General features: G+C 54.2%; 1 protein-coding gene across 18 annotated transcripts in view; it reads left to right on the forward strand.

Moving 5' to 3' along the window:
* Nucleotides 1–17,850, forward strand: part of DLEC1 (DLEC1 cilia and flagella associated protein) — a 66,972-nt gene extending 49,122 nt beyond the window's left edge. For 3 of the 18 annotated variants that reach the window (XM_045089113.1, XM_045089114.1, XM_045089126.1), the window contains exons 20-36: nucleotides 5,819–5,972; nucleotides 6,639–6,749; nucleotides 7,705–7,835; nucleotides 8,310–8,501; nucleotides 9,428–9,498; nucleotides 9,928–10,079; nucleotides 10,674–10,792; nucleotides 11,295–11,365; nucleotides 13,638–13,843; nucleotides 13,938–14,054; nucleotides 14,147–14,272; nucleotides 14,376–14,470; nucleotides 14,651–14,735; nucleotides 14,905–15,117; nucleotides 16,067–16,228; nucleotides 17,098–17,251; nucleotides 17,476–17,850. In XM_045089113.1, coding sequence (XP_044945048.1) covers nucleotides 5,819–5,972; nucleotides 6,639–6,749; nucleotides 7,705–7,835; nucleotides 8,310–8,501; nucleotides 9,428–9,498; nucleotides 9,928–10,079; nucleotides 10,674–10,792; nucleotides 11,295–11,365; nucleotides 13,638–13,843; nucleotides 13,938–14,054; nucleotides 14,147–14,272; nucleotides 14,376–14,470; nucleotides 14,651–14,735; nucleotides 14,905–15,117; nucleotides 16,067–16,228; nucleotides 17,098–17,251; nucleotides 17,476–17,798 — 2,482 coding nt within the window. In that variant the 3' untranslated portion in view covers nucleotides 17,799–17,850. Of the gene's footprint in view, nucleotides 1–5,818; nucleotides 5,973–6,638; nucleotides 6,750–7,704; nucleotides 7,836–8,309; nucleotides 8,502–9,427; nucleotides 9,499–9,927; nucleotides 10,080–10,673; nucleotides 10,793–11,294; nucleotides 11,366–13,637; nucleotides 13,844–13,937; nucleotides 14,055–14,146; nucleotides 14,273–14,375; nucleotides 14,471–14,650; nucleotides 14,736–14,904; nucleotides 15,118–15,510; nucleotides 16,229–16,350; nucleotides 16,430–17,097; nucleotides 17,265–17,475 lie in introns of those variants that run through there. The other 15 variants (XR_006609297.1, XR_006609298.1, XR_006609299.1 and 12 more) reach the window with 15 other exon arrangements.
* The last annotated feature ends 121 nt before the right edge of the window (nucleotides 17,851–17,971 follow it).

Genomic DNA, 17,971 nt, shown 5'->3' on the forward strand with positions numbered 1-17,971 from the left:
CCCACCCTCTCCCAGCCACAGACAGAATCTGACTTTTAAGTGTGACCACCTGATGGCTGGGGGTGGGGTAGTACCACCTGTGTCCGTTCGGTTTGAATGCATTTCTACCCAGCATGGGTTTCAGTGTGACTCTGTCTCACTGATCCCATGTGGCATCTTGTGAGCCTTAAATACCAAGGTTAAGTCTTTCTCCTCTGGGAGAATGCCTTTTATTAAGTCTGCCTGGTTTCCTTTCCCATCTCCTGTTCTTCAAGGACCCGGCCTGAATCAGAATGTTTCCGGGTGTAGGTAATGGAAACACAGATGTAACCAACTTGAGCAAAACTGGAAAGCTGTTGGCTCCTGTAGCTGGGCGTTCCTGCCCTGCTGAATCCATGGGCTCCAGTCTTTTCCTGGGTCCGTTCTTCTGCTTCTCTCTGGTTCTCTACCCACTTCCTCACCCCTGCCCTCGCCTCTAATTCTGTTTCTCTGTTTGCCTTTCTCTCCCCTGAGGGCAGGGGGCCTCTGGTCCTGGGGGCGGGGGCCACTTAGGGCTCAGACCCACACACTTCCTTCCAGCTTAACAACCTTCAAGAAAAATGAAACCGGCTCTCTCCGGCTCTGACTGGGCCTCTTTGGGTCACATGCCTCCCCTCCCCCCATGCCTGTGCCAGAGGGGGAGGGTCGGCCTGGTGGGAAAATTCTCCAGACAATGAAGGCTATAGCCCACCACAGGCCTGCTGGATCTGTAAGGCAGGAACTTGATGAAGTTCTAGAACCTAGGTAAGGTTTGGTGGGCGGAGGTCCGGAGCCGATGACCAAGAAAGAATTCTTGAGACATCTTTGGTGCAAAATGGTGGTTTATTAAAGCACGGGGACAGGACCCGTGGGCAGGAAGAGCTGCTGCCCCGGGTTGTGAGGGATGGCAGGTTCTGTACCCTGCTGTTGGGGGAAGGTGAGGGGAAGGGAGGTTTCAGTGGAGTTTTCATATGCTAAAGAGGGCCTACAAGGTGCCAGGATGTTCCAGGCCTGCCTGACGCCTTGCCCTTGCTGCTGGATCAATGTTGTCTTTAGACCAGCCATTAACATTAAGATAGTTGGGAGACTTTTTGGTGGGGTGTCACAATCCTGCTATCAATCGTCTTTGTTAGTGAGATTTAGAACATTTGTAAGCCAAGGGAGACTCCGGTCTAGCAGGATTGTGAGCTCTGCAAGTTAACTATTTGCTTATTGTTCATGGCAGTCAGGGCTGCCTGAGGGATGCTACACTTATGGAGGGGAAAGGGTGAAGAGGGGGTGCAAGGCGCCAGCTCCTGCTTTGTCCTCAGCCAGCCTCCTGCTCCCTCATCACAGGCCTGCTGGATCTGTAAGGCAGGAACTGAACCATTTTTCTTGTTTTCTTGTTTTCTCTCAGGGTTTGCGCTCCTTGTTCAGGGAGATGTCCTTGGCCTTGCCAGGTGCTCATTCAGTGTTGGGTGGATGCCCTCTTCGTGGCAGTCATATTTTTAAATTTCCAAGCTTTTTTGTTCTCAGATTGTTCTTTTTAGAGCTATATGTTATTGTCTTATGGATGCAATAGCATCTCAGATCCCCCCCAAGGAAAGTCATCTTTGTTTCCTCATGTCGCTGTTGGGATCCTTCACCTTCACTTGGTGGGTTTTCTTGTACAGTAAGTAATCCTTGGCTGCCCAGTTGGGGTCTGGAGTGTGAGAGGAAGGAGACTTACACGAGCAGCTGGCGGTCTCTGTTTCTGAGGAAGTGGGTGTAGGTGTGGAGAGCACTCCTCTTCTAGGGAGCCGAGTGGGCGTGAGCGCCGTCAGTACCCAGCGACCTGAACCCGGGAGGAGGACCGACCACCGTTGGGGAAGGCAGCCAAGACAGCAGAAGAGGCAACCCACGCTGGCCAGTGACCAAAATCTTTGCGTTCCTTTATCCATAAATAGGAATGAAGTGGAGCTCTGTGGCTCTTTTTCCTGAGGATAGCTGAGAGGCCCAGGGTTCCTGCAGGATGGGCCCTGAACTGGCCATGCTCACCTCCAGGCAGCCTTGAGTTAAGTCCTCAGCCGTTTCCCCACGGAGGCGCGCCCCGTTCTGCTGTTAGGGGAGCTCTCCAGGGAGTTTGAATAGTCTGTTCTCTGTGTCATTAGCTAATCTGATCACAGCCGCCCTTCTTTTTCTTTCTCATTAGAGCAGCATCGTATGTACTTCTTTATTCTTTATTTACAGTTTTCCACAAATGGCCCAGGGTATTATATAATGGTGCAGGTGTAATCATGGCCAGTCCCGGCCCAGCCTCCTGCCTTCTCCACCCTGCTGGCCTGTCCATCCACATCCTCGTGATCTGTTCATGGTAGCTGTCCCAGTGTGTGTGTGAAGTTGATGAAGTCCCAGAACCTAAGTCAGGTTCGGTGGGGTGAGGAGGTTCGGGTCTAGCAGGATTGTGAGCTCTGCAAGTTAACTATTTGCTTATTGTTTATGGCAGTCAAGGGTGCCTGATGAATGCTACACCTATGGAGGGGAGCGGATGAAGGGGGGGGTGCAAGGCGCCAGCTTTTGCTTTGTCCTCAGCCAGCCTCCTGTTCCCTCATCAAAGTGACATTTCATTGAGGATTTGGTTGATTTTTTTTTCCTGATGCATCTTTCATGTGCTTATTGACCCTTTGTATGTCTTTTTTGGAGAACTGTCTCTGGGGATTTTTGCCCAATTTAAAAAAATAGGGTTGTCTTTTTTTATTATGGAGATGTAAGTGTTCTTCATATAGTCTAGATATGAATATATGCTAGGTATATGATTTTCAAATATTTTCTCCCATTCTGAGGAATATCCTTTCACTTTCTTGATGGTATACTGCAAAGCCTAAAAATTCTTAATTTCCATGAAGTCCACTTCATTTTTCTCTTTTGTAGCTTGTGCTTTTGAGGTCATATCTAAAAAACCATTGCCTTCGGGCGCCTGGGTGGCTCAGTCTGTTAAGTGTCTGCCTTCAGCTCAGGTCATGAACCCGGGATTCCTAGGATTGAGCCCTGCATTGGGCTTCCTGCTCATTGGGGAGTCTGCTTCTCATACTCCCACTGCCTGCTGCTTCCCCTGCTTGTGCTCTTTCTGTTTGTCAAATAAAGAAATAAAATCTTTAAAAATAAAAATTTTTAAATCTTTTAAAAAAATAAATCATTGCCTGATCTCATGTCACTAAGATTTTCTTCTAGGAGTTTTGTAGTTTGGACTCCTGCAGTTAGGTCTCTAATCTGTTTTGAGTTAACTTTTGTGTATGGTATGAGGAAGGGATCCAGCTTCATTCTTTTCTATGCAGATAACCAGTTGTGCCAGCACCATTTAAAAAAAAAGAAAAAAAGATTTATGTATTTGGGAGAGAGTGAGTGGGAGAGCAGGGGGAGGGGCAGCAGGCAGAGGAAGAAGCAGACTCCCCACTGAGCAGGGATCCCAGCTGTTGGGCTTGATCCCAGGACCCTTACATCATGACCTGAGCCGAAATCAGGAGTCAGAACCACCCAGGCGCCCCTTAGCACCATTTTTTAAGAACACTGTTCCTTACCCATTGACTTATCTTGGCACCCTTGTCAAAATCAGTTGACTAGGGGCCCCTGGCTGGCTCATTCAGTGGATCACGTGACTCTTGATCTCAGGGTTGTAAATTTGAGCCCCACACTGGGTGTAGAGATTGCTTAAAAAAAATAAAATCTTAAAAATCAATTGACTATACACGTGAAGATTTATTTATGGCTTGTCAACTCTGTTCCATTGATCTATATAATTATTCTTATGGTAGTTAACACATTTTCTTGATTATTGTGGCTTGGTAGTAAGTTTTAGAATCAGGAAATGTGAATTCTCCAACTTTTTTCTTTTTCAAGATTGTTTTTGCTATTTCGGGTCCTCAGAATTTTCTAGGAGTTATAGGATTAGCTTATCACTTATGGCAAATAGCCAGCTGGAATTTTAATAGGGAGTGTACTGGATCTGTTGGTCAGTTTGGGGAGTGTGTTCAGCTTAACCATATTAAGTCTTCTTATCTGTGAACATGAAATGTCTTTCCATTTATTTAGGTCTTTTTTCTTTTATGATGTTTTGGCATTTTCAGTGTATAAATCTACTTCTTTTGTTAAGGTTATTCTTATATATCATTTTTGGTGCTTTTGGAAATAGACTGGTTTTCTTAATTTTATTTTATGAATATTCATTGCTACTTTATAGAAATAAAAATATTTTTGTTCATTGATCTTGTATCATGCAACCTTGCTGAATTCATTATTATTTCTAATAGTTCTCTAAGTAGAAGATTGTGTCATCCATGTATAGAGATAATTTTACTTCTTCTTGTCCAATCTGGATGTTTTTTATTTCTTTTTTCTGCTTAATGGACCTAATACTCCAGTACAGTGTTGAATAAAAGATGCAGAAGTAGATATTCTTGTCTTGTTCTCCATCTTAAAAAGAAAGCACTCAATCTTTCACTGTTAATGATGTTAGCTCTTGGCTTTTTGTAGATGTCCTTTATCAGGTTGAGGAAGTTCCCTCCTATGCCTAGTTCGTTGATTGTTTTTCTCATTGAAAGAATGTTAGATTTCCTTGAAGGTTTTTTTCAGCATTTATTGAAATGTTCATGTCCTTTTTGTCCTTTTCGTCCTTGGTGTGCATTGGGCATGGTGTTTTACATTGACTTTTGGATGTTAAAACCAACCTTGCATTCTTTTAAAAAATCCTTTTTGGGGGGCGCCTGGGTGGCTCAGTGGGCTAAGCCTCTGCCTTCAGCTCAGGTCATGATCCCAGGGTCCTGGGATCGAGCCCCGCATCGGGCTCTCTGCTCCGTGGGGAGCCTGCTTCCTCCTTTCTCTCTGCCTGCCTCTCTGCCTACTTGTGATTTCTGTCTGCCAAATAAATAAATAAAATCTTTAAAAAAAAAAATCCCGTTTGGTCAGTGTATGATCCTTTTTATATGTTGCTGGATTGGGGTTCCTGGTATTTTATTGAGGATTTTTGTATCTGTAGCCATAAGAGATATTGGTCGGTGGTATTCTGTGATGTCTTTGTCTGGTTTTGTTACAAGAGTAATACATTTTGGAATGAGTCTGGAAGTATTCACTCCCCTTCTCTGTCATTTAAGAGTTTGTGAAGGATTGGAGTGGATGTATGTCTAGATTTTCTATATTGTTCTGTTGGTCTGTGTGTGTATCTCATCACCAACGGTTCACTAACTTGATTACTGTAGCCATAAAGTCTCAACACCTAATACAGCAATTTCTTATTTTATTCTTCTTTTTAAAAATTTCTTTAGTTATTCTATGTCCTTTGTCTTTCCATATAAATTTTATAATGAGCTTGTCTATATTTACAAAAATCCTTTCTGGGATTTTTCCTAAGAATTATGTTAAACCTATAGATTAATTTGTGGAGAATTGACATCTCTACTATGTTGAGTCTTCTAATCCATGAATATAGTTCATCTCTCCTTTTATTAAATCTTTGATTAATTTCACCTGCATTTTGTAATTGTCAGCATATAAATCTTGTATAGGTTTTATTGATTTACATCTAAGTATTTCAGTGTTTCTGAGCAATTATAAATAACATTGTATTTTTAATTCCTATGTCCACACGTTCATGGTTAGCATACAAAAAATGTGAATTTGAACCTCATTGCTTTCCTGACTCAATAATTGTGGGAGGTTGTTATAGCTGTTGTTGTTTTTGTTTTTTAAGAAGTTTTTAAAATACAATCATCTCGGGATTTTCCACATGGACCATCATGTCATCTGCAAATAGGGATGGTTTTGTTTCTTCTCCTCTAATCAGTATACTTCTTACTTCCTTGTGTTCCAGTTATCTTCCTGTGTATGCTGAAGTACAGGAGCCCCACGTGTACCTGCAAAGCAGCCACATGGAAGTCACGAACCTCTACCTGGGCGTGCCTACCAAGACAACCATCACACTCATCAATGGCACCCTCCTGCCTACCCAGTTCCACTGGGGCAAGGTGAGTGAACTTGCGCTGTTGAGCACCAGATCTGCAGTCCTCAGCACCAGAGGCCCATGTGGAGCGGGTCTTGCCTGCAGTTGCCCCCCAAGGTGCTCCCCAGAACAGAGTCTCACTTCTCTCCTGCAGCCTGCCCCTTGCCCCAGGGTGATCTGACATGCTGGGTTCCTTGAAGGAGCAGCACATCTGGTCTGGTTTTTCCTTGCCCTGCCTCCGGGGAATTCCATTTCCCCCCTACCTGAGAAGGAGTCTCTGGAGCACACAGCCAGGGCTCCCGGCCAGCATAGCCCATGACTGGTCCCCACGCTGTTGGGAGCCCCACTAGTTGGGGCTCACTGTGGAGTTTCCTTTGCATGTTGTGGGAGGTGGGGCCGTGTCCTGTGCCTCCAAGGCAGCTGTCTTCTGCTCACCATCACTCTAGGCCTCCCAGGGCAGCTAGCTTAGTCCAGGCAACTCCTGACAGGTGGGAAGTTGCCCAGGGTTGGGGAGGGGAGGCGAAGGGAAGAGTGGTTTATCCCCACCAGTGAGCGCACAGCCCTTTCTGGCCCTGCTGTGGGCCCCCAGACTGCCAGCCTCCACCAGAGTGTGCCCCAGGACTAAGCACTGTCTGGACACCAGGTCAATGCTGGGAATCTAGCATGTGACAAGAGGCCCTTTGTCTGCCAGCTGCTAGGGCGCCAAGCAAGCGTCTGCACAGCAAAGATCTCCCCTAGACGGGGCACCCTGGGTCCCAGTGAGGAGCGCCAGCTCAACCTGGAGTTGACTGCACATACCCAGGTGAGTAAGGTGGGGAGGAGGCCTGAGGTACTACGAAGGTTCCCCGGAACTATGTGCCGGCAGGGAGGTCCGCCCCAAACCCCACTCCTCTAAGAGGGCAAGAGATTTCTTGCCTTTGCGCCTGGGGTCCCCATTCCTGTTAGGCCTGCTCTCTAGGGATACAAAGTCCCGAAGCCTAGAGCAGGCCTGAATGTGCCCTCAAACCCACTGGCCACGTCCAGCCTTTGGTACTAGCTTTACCCTTCCCTTCTTCTGCTGCCGTACGTGGGCCCGCCTTTCCAATTTGCCCAGAGATGCAGAGCAGAGCTGCTGCTCACAGCAGGCCCTGTGCTGGGTGCTACTGGGAGAGGTTAGCCGGTGGCCGCCTTCCCAGAAGAAAGGCACAGCTGCTCCCTGGCATGGCCCACAGGAAGTCCCTCGGGGCAGAATATGCTCAGGACTTGGTTGGGGGTTGCTGGCCGTTTGTGGTTCTGGTGAGAAGAGAGACTTCTTCCTTGCAGAGGCTTGCAGACCCAGTCCCATTTCTCCCTGGCAAACCTGGAGATGGTGGACTTTCTCAGCTGAATCTGAGCACTAGAGTGATAGGCAGAGAGACACAGACATGGAACAGACCTCACTTGGGTTGGGCTTGATTTCTGTGGGAACAGCTTCATCAGAATAAGTGTGTGGCTTCTCCAGAGGCCCACCTGGAGGGTCTCCCTTCATGGGGCTATGCACAGATATTTGGAGCAGACTCAGCCAGGAGCCCTGAGGAAGGTGTGGAATGTCAGGCTGGACCTGTGAATGGTGGCTCACTGGAGGGACTGGAGAGACCTTTCACAGAGTGGAGACTAGACAGAGGTCAAGGCCTTTGTGCTGAGGGCCCCATAGCAACCACCTCTTCTAGGCAAGATCATCTGGGGCCCAGTCCAGGCACTTATGGGTAGTGATGTGCCCTTGGTGCGCTTTCTTATAGGAAGAGCTGATTGATCTGGCCTTCCCTTGTACCGTGTCAGGCATGAAGGAGCCACTGGTTCTGGGCATTTCTGGGAAGCCCCAGGGACTGCAGGTGGCTATTGCCATCTCTATGGAGGACTCTGGCAGCAGGTGAACCCAGGGCTGGGGCCAGGGCCTGAGGGTTGAAGCGACCACACAGAGGACTAGCACCTACTCCCAGCTGACTCCTGTGGCCAGGAAAGGGCCACAGTATTATTGTGCCACCCCCCCACCCACACCTCTCTGGAGCAGGTCTCTCTACCCAAACCCTGCCCTCCGTGTGGTCTTTCCCCACACACCTGGAGACATGGCGTCCAGGCTGGTGGGAGGTGCAGGGGACAGGGCTGTAGGCAGCTTGGGCTCTCCCACACAAGGCCAGTCACCCCTGGTCAGAGAGGGTTTGTGGTTGAGGCCCCTCCTGGTCTCACGAGCTGACAAGAAGGATGTGCCTGTGGGCCAGCAGCTTCACGGGAGGCAGTCCAAGGGCAAAGCCTAGTGCGTAGGTGGCTCTCACACTCCCATCCCAGCGGGCTCTCTGGGCAGGCCTGAGGGCGGCATGTAACCAGTGCCCTGGGCCCGGGCCAGTGTGCCCAGCATGGAGCTGTGTCCAGACCGCCTGGAGGAGCTCCGCCTTGACTTCGGCTCGACGGTGCCTCTGAGGACCCGCGTGAGCTGCCGGCTCACCCTGACCAACCACTCCCCGATCCAGACACCTTTCACCCTCCAGTTTGAGTACTTCGGGAGTCCCCAGAACAGCCTGACCCAGAAGGCCAGCCTGTAAGTCTGGTTTCTCTCAGGGGCAGTCCCCAGGGAGCATGGGGCCTGGCGGGGTTGCCGTTAAGCATCTGTGTAGCTAAGGAGGCCCGAGGCTGTGTGGTGTGAGGAGTGAGAAAGGTGTGTTTTCACAAGGATACGTGGAGAAATGTAGAGAAACATCTCGCAGCACCCATCTCCCAGACTCTGCGGGGACCTTCGGGAGATGCTGGGGCTGTGCTGGGGGACTGGAGGGGGCTCCTGGTAGATGAGGCGGCTCAGGCCAGTAGGTGAGGGAGAAGTTCCTGGCAGCCAATGGAGCTGTGAAGTCAGAGATATCACAGTGAGGCATCTGCAAATCTGTAGCTGGACGTCAGCCTGGGGAAGGTTTTACGCCACAGAAATTGGCAATTTACCAGCACACCAGAGCAAACCCCTCACCACTCCGTCCCCTAAGGCAGGAGGGCCCAACTTCAAAACCACTGCCACGGGTGGTGGGGAGCCACTCATGGTTTGTAAGCCATTAACTTTCCCAGTCCAGTAAAGCTAGTGGATACTTGATGCTGGACAGATGTCATCAGGAAAGACTAGAAACAGGGTCTTTTGTAGAAGGCTGGGCAAGAGATGAGTCTGCACTGGGTTGGTATCCAGGGTCGGCAGGACAGATCCTGGGGGTAAGAGGTCTCTACCCTAGCGCCCTTCTGTGTTTCTTGGAAGGCAGTCCCTGGGCTGGCAGGTGGCCTACCCACAGGGCTTTGGGTGGTGGGGGTATAGCAGGTGCCAAGACCAGAGAGGGAGGTGTACAGACCTGACCTCTTCCCTGGGAGGAGCAGGCCGAGCTGCCTTCCTCCACTGGGCTCCTGGTAGGATGCTAGTTGCCGGGAGCATGGCTCAGCTCTGGGGAACAGCCCTGATGACTTACTGCTCTTTCTGTGTCCTGTCTGGTGAAGCCCCAACATGCCCCCTGCCCTGCTGAAGACATCTCGGATTCGAGAACACTTGGCCAAGCGAGAGCAGCTGAGTAAGAGCCCCATGATGGGCCAGAGCAGTGTTTCCTGGGGCTTTTTCAGGGGCTGGGCCACCTGCTGCAGGGAGGGGACCCTGGTCACAGACCCCATGTCAGTGTCTTTTCTAGCAAGATCTCTAAGATAGCCATGGCCCCCTGCCTGACAGTATACCCTTTTTGAATGGGGCCATCTCATGGCTAAGACATACAGCCCATGGACAGGGTCTGGTTTGGATTTGGGATGCGTGTTGACTCAGAAGGGTGGGCTCTCCTGGGGGCCTGGCCCCTGAGAGGTGAAGGAGGCTGCCTGCTGCATTCTGGCCTCTTGGGAGGAGCGTCTGGGCTATGGACTGGCTTATCTGGTATAGTGCTTGGCTAACTCCTGAGGGTTTGGACCTCCTTCTTGCCCTGCCGTCCTGAATCCCATTCCTGGTTATCACCCAGATTTTATGGAAAGCATGTTGTCTCACGGGAAAGGAGCTGCCTTCTTTCCCCACATTTCTCAGGGCATGCTGGGGGCCCACCAGCAGCTAAGCATCGACATCGCAGGCTATGCGAACATGTGGGGCGAGTACTGGGACAACCTCATCTGCACGGTAAGCCTGAGCCCGGCCTCACCTTCAGCCTCTCCCTCCCCCAGCTCCAGCCCCTTAGCCTCTTGGATCTCTCCTGGTTGGAGGACAATGCCCGTGAGCTTGGGATGGGCATTCGCATCCCCAGCAACTACAGGGATTCAGGAGGGAATGGTTCTCGGGAGCAGACCATTTCATAACTTTTCCCACGGGGTCCCCTGAGGCTGGGCACACTGAGGAGGGCAGAGGAATCTGACAGGCTGCCTACTTGGGCCAGGACTCGAGACCTGAAGGAGCGTGAGTGTGGCGCAGCAGTAACAGCCTCCCAGAGCCACATGTCACCTAGCCCTTGGTGCAGCCACTCATTCTCCCATTTGCCCGTCTCTCACTCATTCCGCCTGAAAGGGGCGCCTGCTGTGCATGGGTTCCTGTGGGGTCCTTCTGCACAAGGACAAATAACAGATGATCCAACAAGGAGTTCCTAGCTCAGTGCAGAAGGGCAAACTTTGTCTGTTGTTCAGTTGGAGGGATGGCTTTGAACGGGGCGGGGGCGCATGGGGAGCCAGGGACTGCCAGGGCAGGGGACAAGAGGGACCCAGAACTGGTGTGCATTTGCAGGTGGGGGACTTGCCACCAGCAGTCATCCCAGTGCACATGGCAGTGGTGGGCTGCCCCATCAGCTCCCAGAGGACCACCTACTATACCACTGACCAGCTACAGAAGGAACCAGTCATCAGGTGACCCCACCGGCCTCATCCCCCCAACCTTTGAGACCCTCTGGCCATCACCCTGGCTCCACATGCTGACCTTGTTGCTCTTCAAGAGGCCCAAGGCTTCGTGGCACCACCCAGCAAGAAAGCCCCAGGACAGGACTGCCTGGGAAGGGAGAGGCCTCTGAGGCCATGGCTTCTGTCTGCACAGGGCTTGGGGGAGTTGGGGAGAGGAGTAGCCAGTAGTCAGGGTGGTCTGAGGGCCGTGCCAGACCCTGGGCCCCACACACCACGAGTGGGGATCTGTCGGGAGATGTGGGGCAGGGAGGGGGTGCTACCAAGGCACTGAGCAGCCCTGGGTCGTGCTTGCTGGGCGCTGCAAGGGAAGGCCTCCAGCCCTAGCTAGGTCTCCGTGACTTCAGGATCCACCACCGCTGCGGGCCTCCTCTGTGCCTAGGCCCCAGTTCCAGCCCTGCCTGCGCTGTGTGTGCCTGCTGTGGTGGCGCTGAGCCTGGTCTCTTGCCTCCAGGTTCGGCACCCAGGTCTCCGGAGGGGACACAGTCACCCGGATCCTTCGCTTGAATAATTCCAGCCCCTGTGGTGAGAGGCTTTCGGGAGAAAACTGGGACTCTCCTGACAAGTCCTGCCATGTGGTGGGCGAGGCTGGAGGACAATGGCACTGGAGGGAGGCTGATGACCCTCTAACCCAGGAGTCCAGGTGGCCTGTGGTTACTGAGGGAGGCCCCTGAGGGCCAAGGTGGGGAGTGACCTGCTGGTTGGGGGTTGTCAGAGATAGCCGCTTCCATGCGCTAGGACAGGACGTGCCCTTGCTCACCCCTGGGCGCCCCAAGTGTCTGTGGGGCACAGGTGCCCTGCTCTCATCAGGTTCGCTTTGCACAAGGACAGACACTGGTGGGGGACACCTTTCCAATCCCTTCAGCCCGCACTACCTGAGCCATAGCCAGGTGCTGTACAAGTTGCTGGGGACCCAGAGGGAATAGGACAGCACAGCACTGTGCTGGTGGGGTGCCGTGGTCAGGTTGAGTGCGTTGAGGGGGACTGCTGGAGTATCGAATGGGGGCATCCAGGCTGCATCCAGGAGGCAGGACGAACCAGCTGGGCCTGGGGAAGCGTATGGGAATGGAGGGTATCCGGGCTGCAGGAAAAGCTTTGGCCGTCTGGAGGTGGACCAGGGTTCCAGGCATCCCAAGGCTGGGCCACGAGGGGGCTTAGCCAGTCTTCAGGGGCCGGGCCCGAGCAGCTCTGACTTTAAGCTCCTTGGTGCCTGTAAAGAATGTGCAGCAGGGCAATACCAGCCCTCCTGCTCCATCTGTCCATGGTGTCCCTGCTTCGTCTGTCCATGGGGTCTGGCCAGTTAGGAAAGGGGCACTGAATTCGCTGCTCAAATTGGCTTTTTCAAGATCCCCTGGCATTTCCAGGGGTACCTGGTTGGCTCAGTCGGTAGAGCCTGTGCCTCTTGATCTTGGGGTTGTAAGTTTGAGGCCCATACTGGGTGAAGTTACTTAAAAATACAGGCTTAAAAAGAAAGATCTGGTGTTTGCAGCAGTTTTACTTCTTAGCTGTTAGATGCATTTGAGAACTGAATCACATCTTTGCCTTTGCCGTTTTTACCCTTTATCATTTTGATATGTTTCTTTGTAAACAATGGAGAGCTGAGCTTTTAAAAAGCCCAACCTGACATTAGCTTTTAATAGGAATAGTCTACATACTTATTTTATGATTTTACATTTTCTACTTTCTTTTGTTTGTTGTGACTTTGTGCCATTTTCCTTTTGTCTAATTTTGAATTTCTCTTCTACCTTCCTTTGTTTTGGTGGTTCCCTTCTTGTCCTTGGGACTCATCATCACACTCCATTTCTCTGTCTTTACTGAACTTCGGTGGGAGGGGGGAGGTCACTGGTGGCCTTGGTGAGGGGGATTTGGTGGGTATAAGAGGCAGGTGCCAAGGTAATAACTTGAAGAAATACGAGCTCAGGAGCATAAGCCTGTTCGCCAGGTCTCCCGCAGGGCTAGCCATGAGTCAGATGTTAGCTTGGGAGTAGCTGAGAGCAGAGTGGGGGAGGCGATGGTGGACAGGGTCCTACAAGCGTGCTGTGGAGGGACAGAGGTGGTTTGGAAAGGTTGTCTGGTAGTGGGAAACTGTTCAAGGTGGGGAGACTGGGCATGCCTGGCCCGAGAGGGGGTGGAGGCAGACGGAGGTGGAAGGGAAAGGGGGATAGCTGAGATACCTGCCGAGCAATGGGGGTGTTGCGATGGGACTTCAGGGCCTTCTTGATGTGGGGGCTTTGGGGAGGAGAGCTGTAGGCAGTAGCCCAGTGCCCAGCAGCCCTGTGCCCAGCAGGCAGCTCAGGTGTCAGAGAACAGGGAAGGCGTGACAGTGGGGCCAAGGGTCAGTTCAGTTCTCCAGGGTCAGGCTTTGCCAGGTGGGTAGAAGGCTGGGGGTAGGGAGGGATAAGAATCCTGGCAAGATGGAGGTTGACATGGTGGCGTCTAGACGAGCCCAGCTGGGGAAGTAAGTGAGTGCAGTGGGAGCTGATGGAGGGGAGAAAGCAGGGAGAAGGGCTGGAGCGCCGTGGGAGGCTGTGGGGAGAGCCCCAAGGACCTGGAGCAGCACATTTGGATGCGAGGGCCTGCTTGCTGCGATCCTTAGGGTAGGGCTGACAGAGCCAGCTGACGCAGCCTGTGGTCTATTCTATTCGCAAAACAAGAATTGCCTGAAGTGGCATTAGGGAGAAGGCGAGACCCCTCTCCACCCTGCGTATGGGAGAATAGGCACCAGTAGGGGTAGCGGGGCAGGGGTCCAGGGAAGATTCGCCTGCCCCTTCCTCAGCCCTCCCCCTCCCTCCTGCAGACATCCGCCTAGACTGGGAGACCTACATGCCGGAAGACAGGGAGGACCGGCTGGTGGAGCTGCTGGTGTTTTATGGGCCACCTTTTCCACTGCGGGACCAAGCTGGGAATGACCTCTTGTGCCCAGAGACCCCTGAGAGCAGCAGCTCCTTCTCGTCCCCAAGCCCCTCCAACACTTCGGACTCCAGCCACGAAGCCGTCCAGACTGTGAGCAGGGGTGGAGGGGTGGGGTGGGATAGCAGCTGAGCTGGGGCCAGTGAGCCTCGAGCCTGTGTGAGCCCCAACAACTCCCTGATGACAGGCCAAGGACAGCTCCTGTGTCAGCAACAAGGTCTCACAGAAGTTCATCTCAGTCATTCTGCGGGAGCATGATGGGGTGCCCGCTGACCACCTGTACTGCATCAGCCCCAAGCAGGTGGTGAGTCGGGGAGGAGGGCGGGCTGCTGCACTGGGGGGCAGCAGCACCAGCGCCATGGGCAGGAGCAGCACTGAGGCTACTGTCCGTGTCAGGTGGTCCCTGCAGGGGGCAGCAGCACCATCTCCATCTCCTTCACACCCATGGTCCTGGGCCCTGATGTCCTGCACAAGGTGGAATGTGTTGGCTACGCCCTGGGCTTCATGAGCTTGGACGATGAGGTGAGCCCTCCATGCCCAGGATGGGGCCACGGCCACCCCCTCTTCCAGCTGGCATGGTGCCCCTCAGCTCAGGGACAGCCCATAATCAGGCTTGGCCTCACAGGTGGAAAGAGAGCTTCTGGGGAGGAGGCGTCGCCTGCAGGACTTTGCAGCAGGACCGCGGAAGCTGGACCTGTGTAGCTATGTGAGGCCCGCACAGTGAGTGGCCATGGCCTCCCGTGATCCCCTTGTGGGGAGCACCTGCACTCTGGGAGCAAGAGGACAGGCATGGAAGGGAGAAGCTAGCGGGAGAGCCCAGGCAAAGGCTGGCTGGGGCCCAGTGAGCACAGTGGGACAGCCAGGAGGCGCCCAGGGCCCAGCCGTGCTCCTTGTTGGCAGGCTAAGCATGGAGCTGGACTACGGGGGCGGTGTGGAGTTCTGGCACCAGGCCAGTGATCTCATCCCGGAGCAGCCCTGTACTGGGGTGAGTGTGCTGTCCTCCCTGGCCCTGCCAGTCCACTTGGGCCTCAGAGGTCCCTGTGAGCCCTCTGACAGTCCGGGTCCTCCTCCCCCAGGAGTGCTTCCACTCCAGAGCTGCAGGCTCTTGGAGGGTAGAAGTGCAGCCCGGCCTCCCCACCTCTGTGGCTCCCCAGGTGCTGAGTGAGCTGGTGACCACCCACCATGTGAAGCTGAGTAATACCACTGAAATCCCGCAGTACTTCCGGCTCCTGGTCTCCAGGCCCTTCTCCGTTTCTCAGGAAGGGGCCAGCCGCAGCCGCAGAGCTCCTGGCCAGGCGAGGGGCGGTGAGGAAGAGCAAGCCACAGCCAGCAAGCAGCTGGTGCTCTACCCGCAGGAGAACATGCTGGTCAGTGGGGGCTCTGCAGGCCGTCACCTGGGCCGGAGGTCACCTTCCTCACACACACATGCACATGTGTAGACAGACGTGTGCACACCGCCATCCCGCACTAGTCCACATCAGTGTCCAAACACCTCACATTCTCATGGCATCCGCCTCCAGAGCTTTCGTGAGCGGTCATATCCGCTCTTCCAAACCATGTACTTCCGTGCACGTGTGCTGAGTGCCTGCCACGTGCCAGGTGCTGTGCTAGGTGACAGACCCCCCCAACCCTCCGCCCCAGACCTCATCACGGAGGGGGCAGCTGCTACAGAAGAGAGGAGGAAGGGCACCCTTGGCTCCCTTCTTCAAAGGTATGACTGAGGCAGCCCCAAATCACAGCCAGAGGTCCTGTCCCAACAGGGCACCCATGAAACCACAGGCTGTCATCGAGTAAAGGTCCCTCTAAAATGCCTCTGGGAGCCCCTGGTCTCTCAGAGAGAGGACATTTTGTAACGGTAGGACTTCTGACCCTCCATGTGCTGACCCAGGCATCTGGTCCTGATCAGAGTTCTAGCCCAAATTCATTTCTCCACTGTCCTCTTCACCCAGTCCTGCCCATGCCTGAGCCACTACTCTTGGCAGGAGCATTTGATCTCGTCAAATACCACTGCGCCTGACCCTGTGCCCAAGCAGAGCCCTGGCATTCTGCTCTACAGCCCCTCCCTGACCAGCCAGCCCCCCACACCCTGTTGCTGCCCCTCCTCAGTTTCCATGTCTCCCCACTCTTCATCCCACACCCACAGCCCTGGTCATGCTCAGTCTGGGCCAACCCTGTGGGCTGGGTGTGGGCAGATGCTGAAATGGGGCCTTGCTGGGCAGTGGGGGCCATGGAGGGAGAGGCTGGAGCTCCCGGGGGAGGGGAAGCTGCCGCCTGCCTCCGGCAGCCTCGGGTGACCGGCTGGCTCACGTGGCTCAGGTGAACGTGTCCTTCTCGCTGTCCCTGGAGCTGCTCTCCTATCAGAAGCTGCCGGCTGACCAGATGCTGCCTGGGGTGGACATTCAGCAGCGTGCCAGCGGGGAGAAGGAGATGGTGTTCACTCAGAACCTGCTCCTGGAGTACGCCAACCAGACCACTCAGGTCAGTCCCAGGCACCCCATGTCCGAGAGGACAGAAATGGGCCCGACTCCACTCTCCTGGGTCAGAGGGGGAAAGACCCCTCCAGGTCTTCAGAAGTGAGGAGCCCCATCCCTCGCCTCCAGGGCCTGGTCTGCCCCAGAAGAGGCCTTTCCCTGGAGAGAGGAGGGTCATCCTTCCTTACCGGTCTCAGCACAGAACCAGGTGAGGTGCTGGAGGGTGGGAAATAAGGAAGGCTTCCTGGAGGAGGCATGTCGCCTATGAAGCCTCCCAGCGGGAAGGTCCAGGCGGGAAATAGAAAGGAATAGCCTAAGGGGTGGATTCTAGGGAGGCCGGAGCGGAGGAAGAAACCGGAGGAAGAAACCGTTTGTGACCAGGGAGGCCCTCCAGCCCGGTCCTTGGGTGGCTGCTGGGCCTTGGGGGTTGGGGGTGGGGAAGGCTGAGGTGATGAGGTGTGTATGGCAGTGCCTGAGGCAGATGTGGGGGGACCCCCAGCAGCTTGGGCAGGTGAGCACACAGGTGGGGCCCAAGGCCAAGGGAAGAGGTTAGATGGCCCAGAGCCCAGGAGGAGCAGAGGGCTGGCCCTTGGGCCCCCAGGGGATGGGGGCAGAGCGGGAGGGCGGCCTAACCAGGGAGCAGAAACCACAGGGCTTGATCAGGGCAGGGGACGGGAGGTAGAGGGAGAGCAGATAGCGTCTTCGGGACCCCTTATCGGCACAGACCCCCAACAGCCCTGGTTTTAGATGCTGGTGCCAGTGTGCTCCTTCGAAGCGTCAGGACTTGGGGTCAACAGGGCCTGGCATCCCTGAGTCCCTGGCCTGGAGCCCAGACGGAGGGGATGAGGGCCCTACATTCCAGGCTCTGTCCCCCAGGTGGTGCCCCTGAGGGCCACAGTGGCCGTGCCTGAGCTGCAGCTTTCCACCAGCTGGGTGGACTTCGGGACCTGCTTTGTTAACCAGGGACAGGTCCAGGAGGTCTACCTCATGAACCTGAGTGGCTGTCGGAGCTACTGGGCTGTGCTTATGGGTAGGCTGTACCTGCCCTCCATGTCCCCTGCAGGCTGGCACCATCCAGGGTGCCCCATGGCCACCCATGGCCGGTTCCCAGATCCCAAGTGATTCCAGGGTAGCCTTACCCCGTGGCACTGAGCTGGACCAGAAGGGCACACCTGAGCTGCGGGGAGGGGGGGGCTCTCTGGGGCAGCACATGGAGCTGCCTATGTTCTTGTGTGCTCCCTTCCTTTGGGGCAGGCCAGCAGGAGCCAGACAAGGATGCTGCAGCATTCAGGGTATCTCCAAATAGCGGGCTACTGGAGGCACGACTGGTCAACGGGCCCCCAAATACCATCACCCTCCAAGTTTTCTTCACTGCCAGGTACCAGCCTCTCCCAGCCTTCCCAAAGGCCAGGGCCCCCTTTCTAACCTCAGCGAGTGACCCTCACCCACACAGGAGCAGCATGCTGTATGAATCCACGCTGGTGGTGGAAGGCATGCTCGGTGAGAAGGCCTGCACCCTGCGGCTCCGTGGCCAAGGCTCTTACGACGAGAAATACATGTCACCCCACCAGCTCTGAGGTTCTATCCTCAGCCCCCCAGCTTCAGAAATAAAACATGACCTCGAGCTAAGGAACAGGTTTGCTAGGCTGGAGTACACACGGGAGGACCTCCAAGAGGCTCTGGGGAGGGGAGGGACTCCCTTGGAGGGCAGTGCTCCCAGCCCAGGCCCTGCCTTATCTGCTCTCAGCAT

Source organism: Mustela putorius, unplaced genomic scaffold (assembly GCF_011764305.1).
Source record: "Mustela putorius furo isolate JIRA1106 unplaced genomic scaffold, ASM1176430v1.1 tig00003834_pilon_pilon_pilon, whole genome shotgun sequence".
Lineage (NCBI taxonomy): Eukaryota > Metazoa > Chordata > Mammalia > Carnivora > Mustelidae > Mustela > Mustela putorius.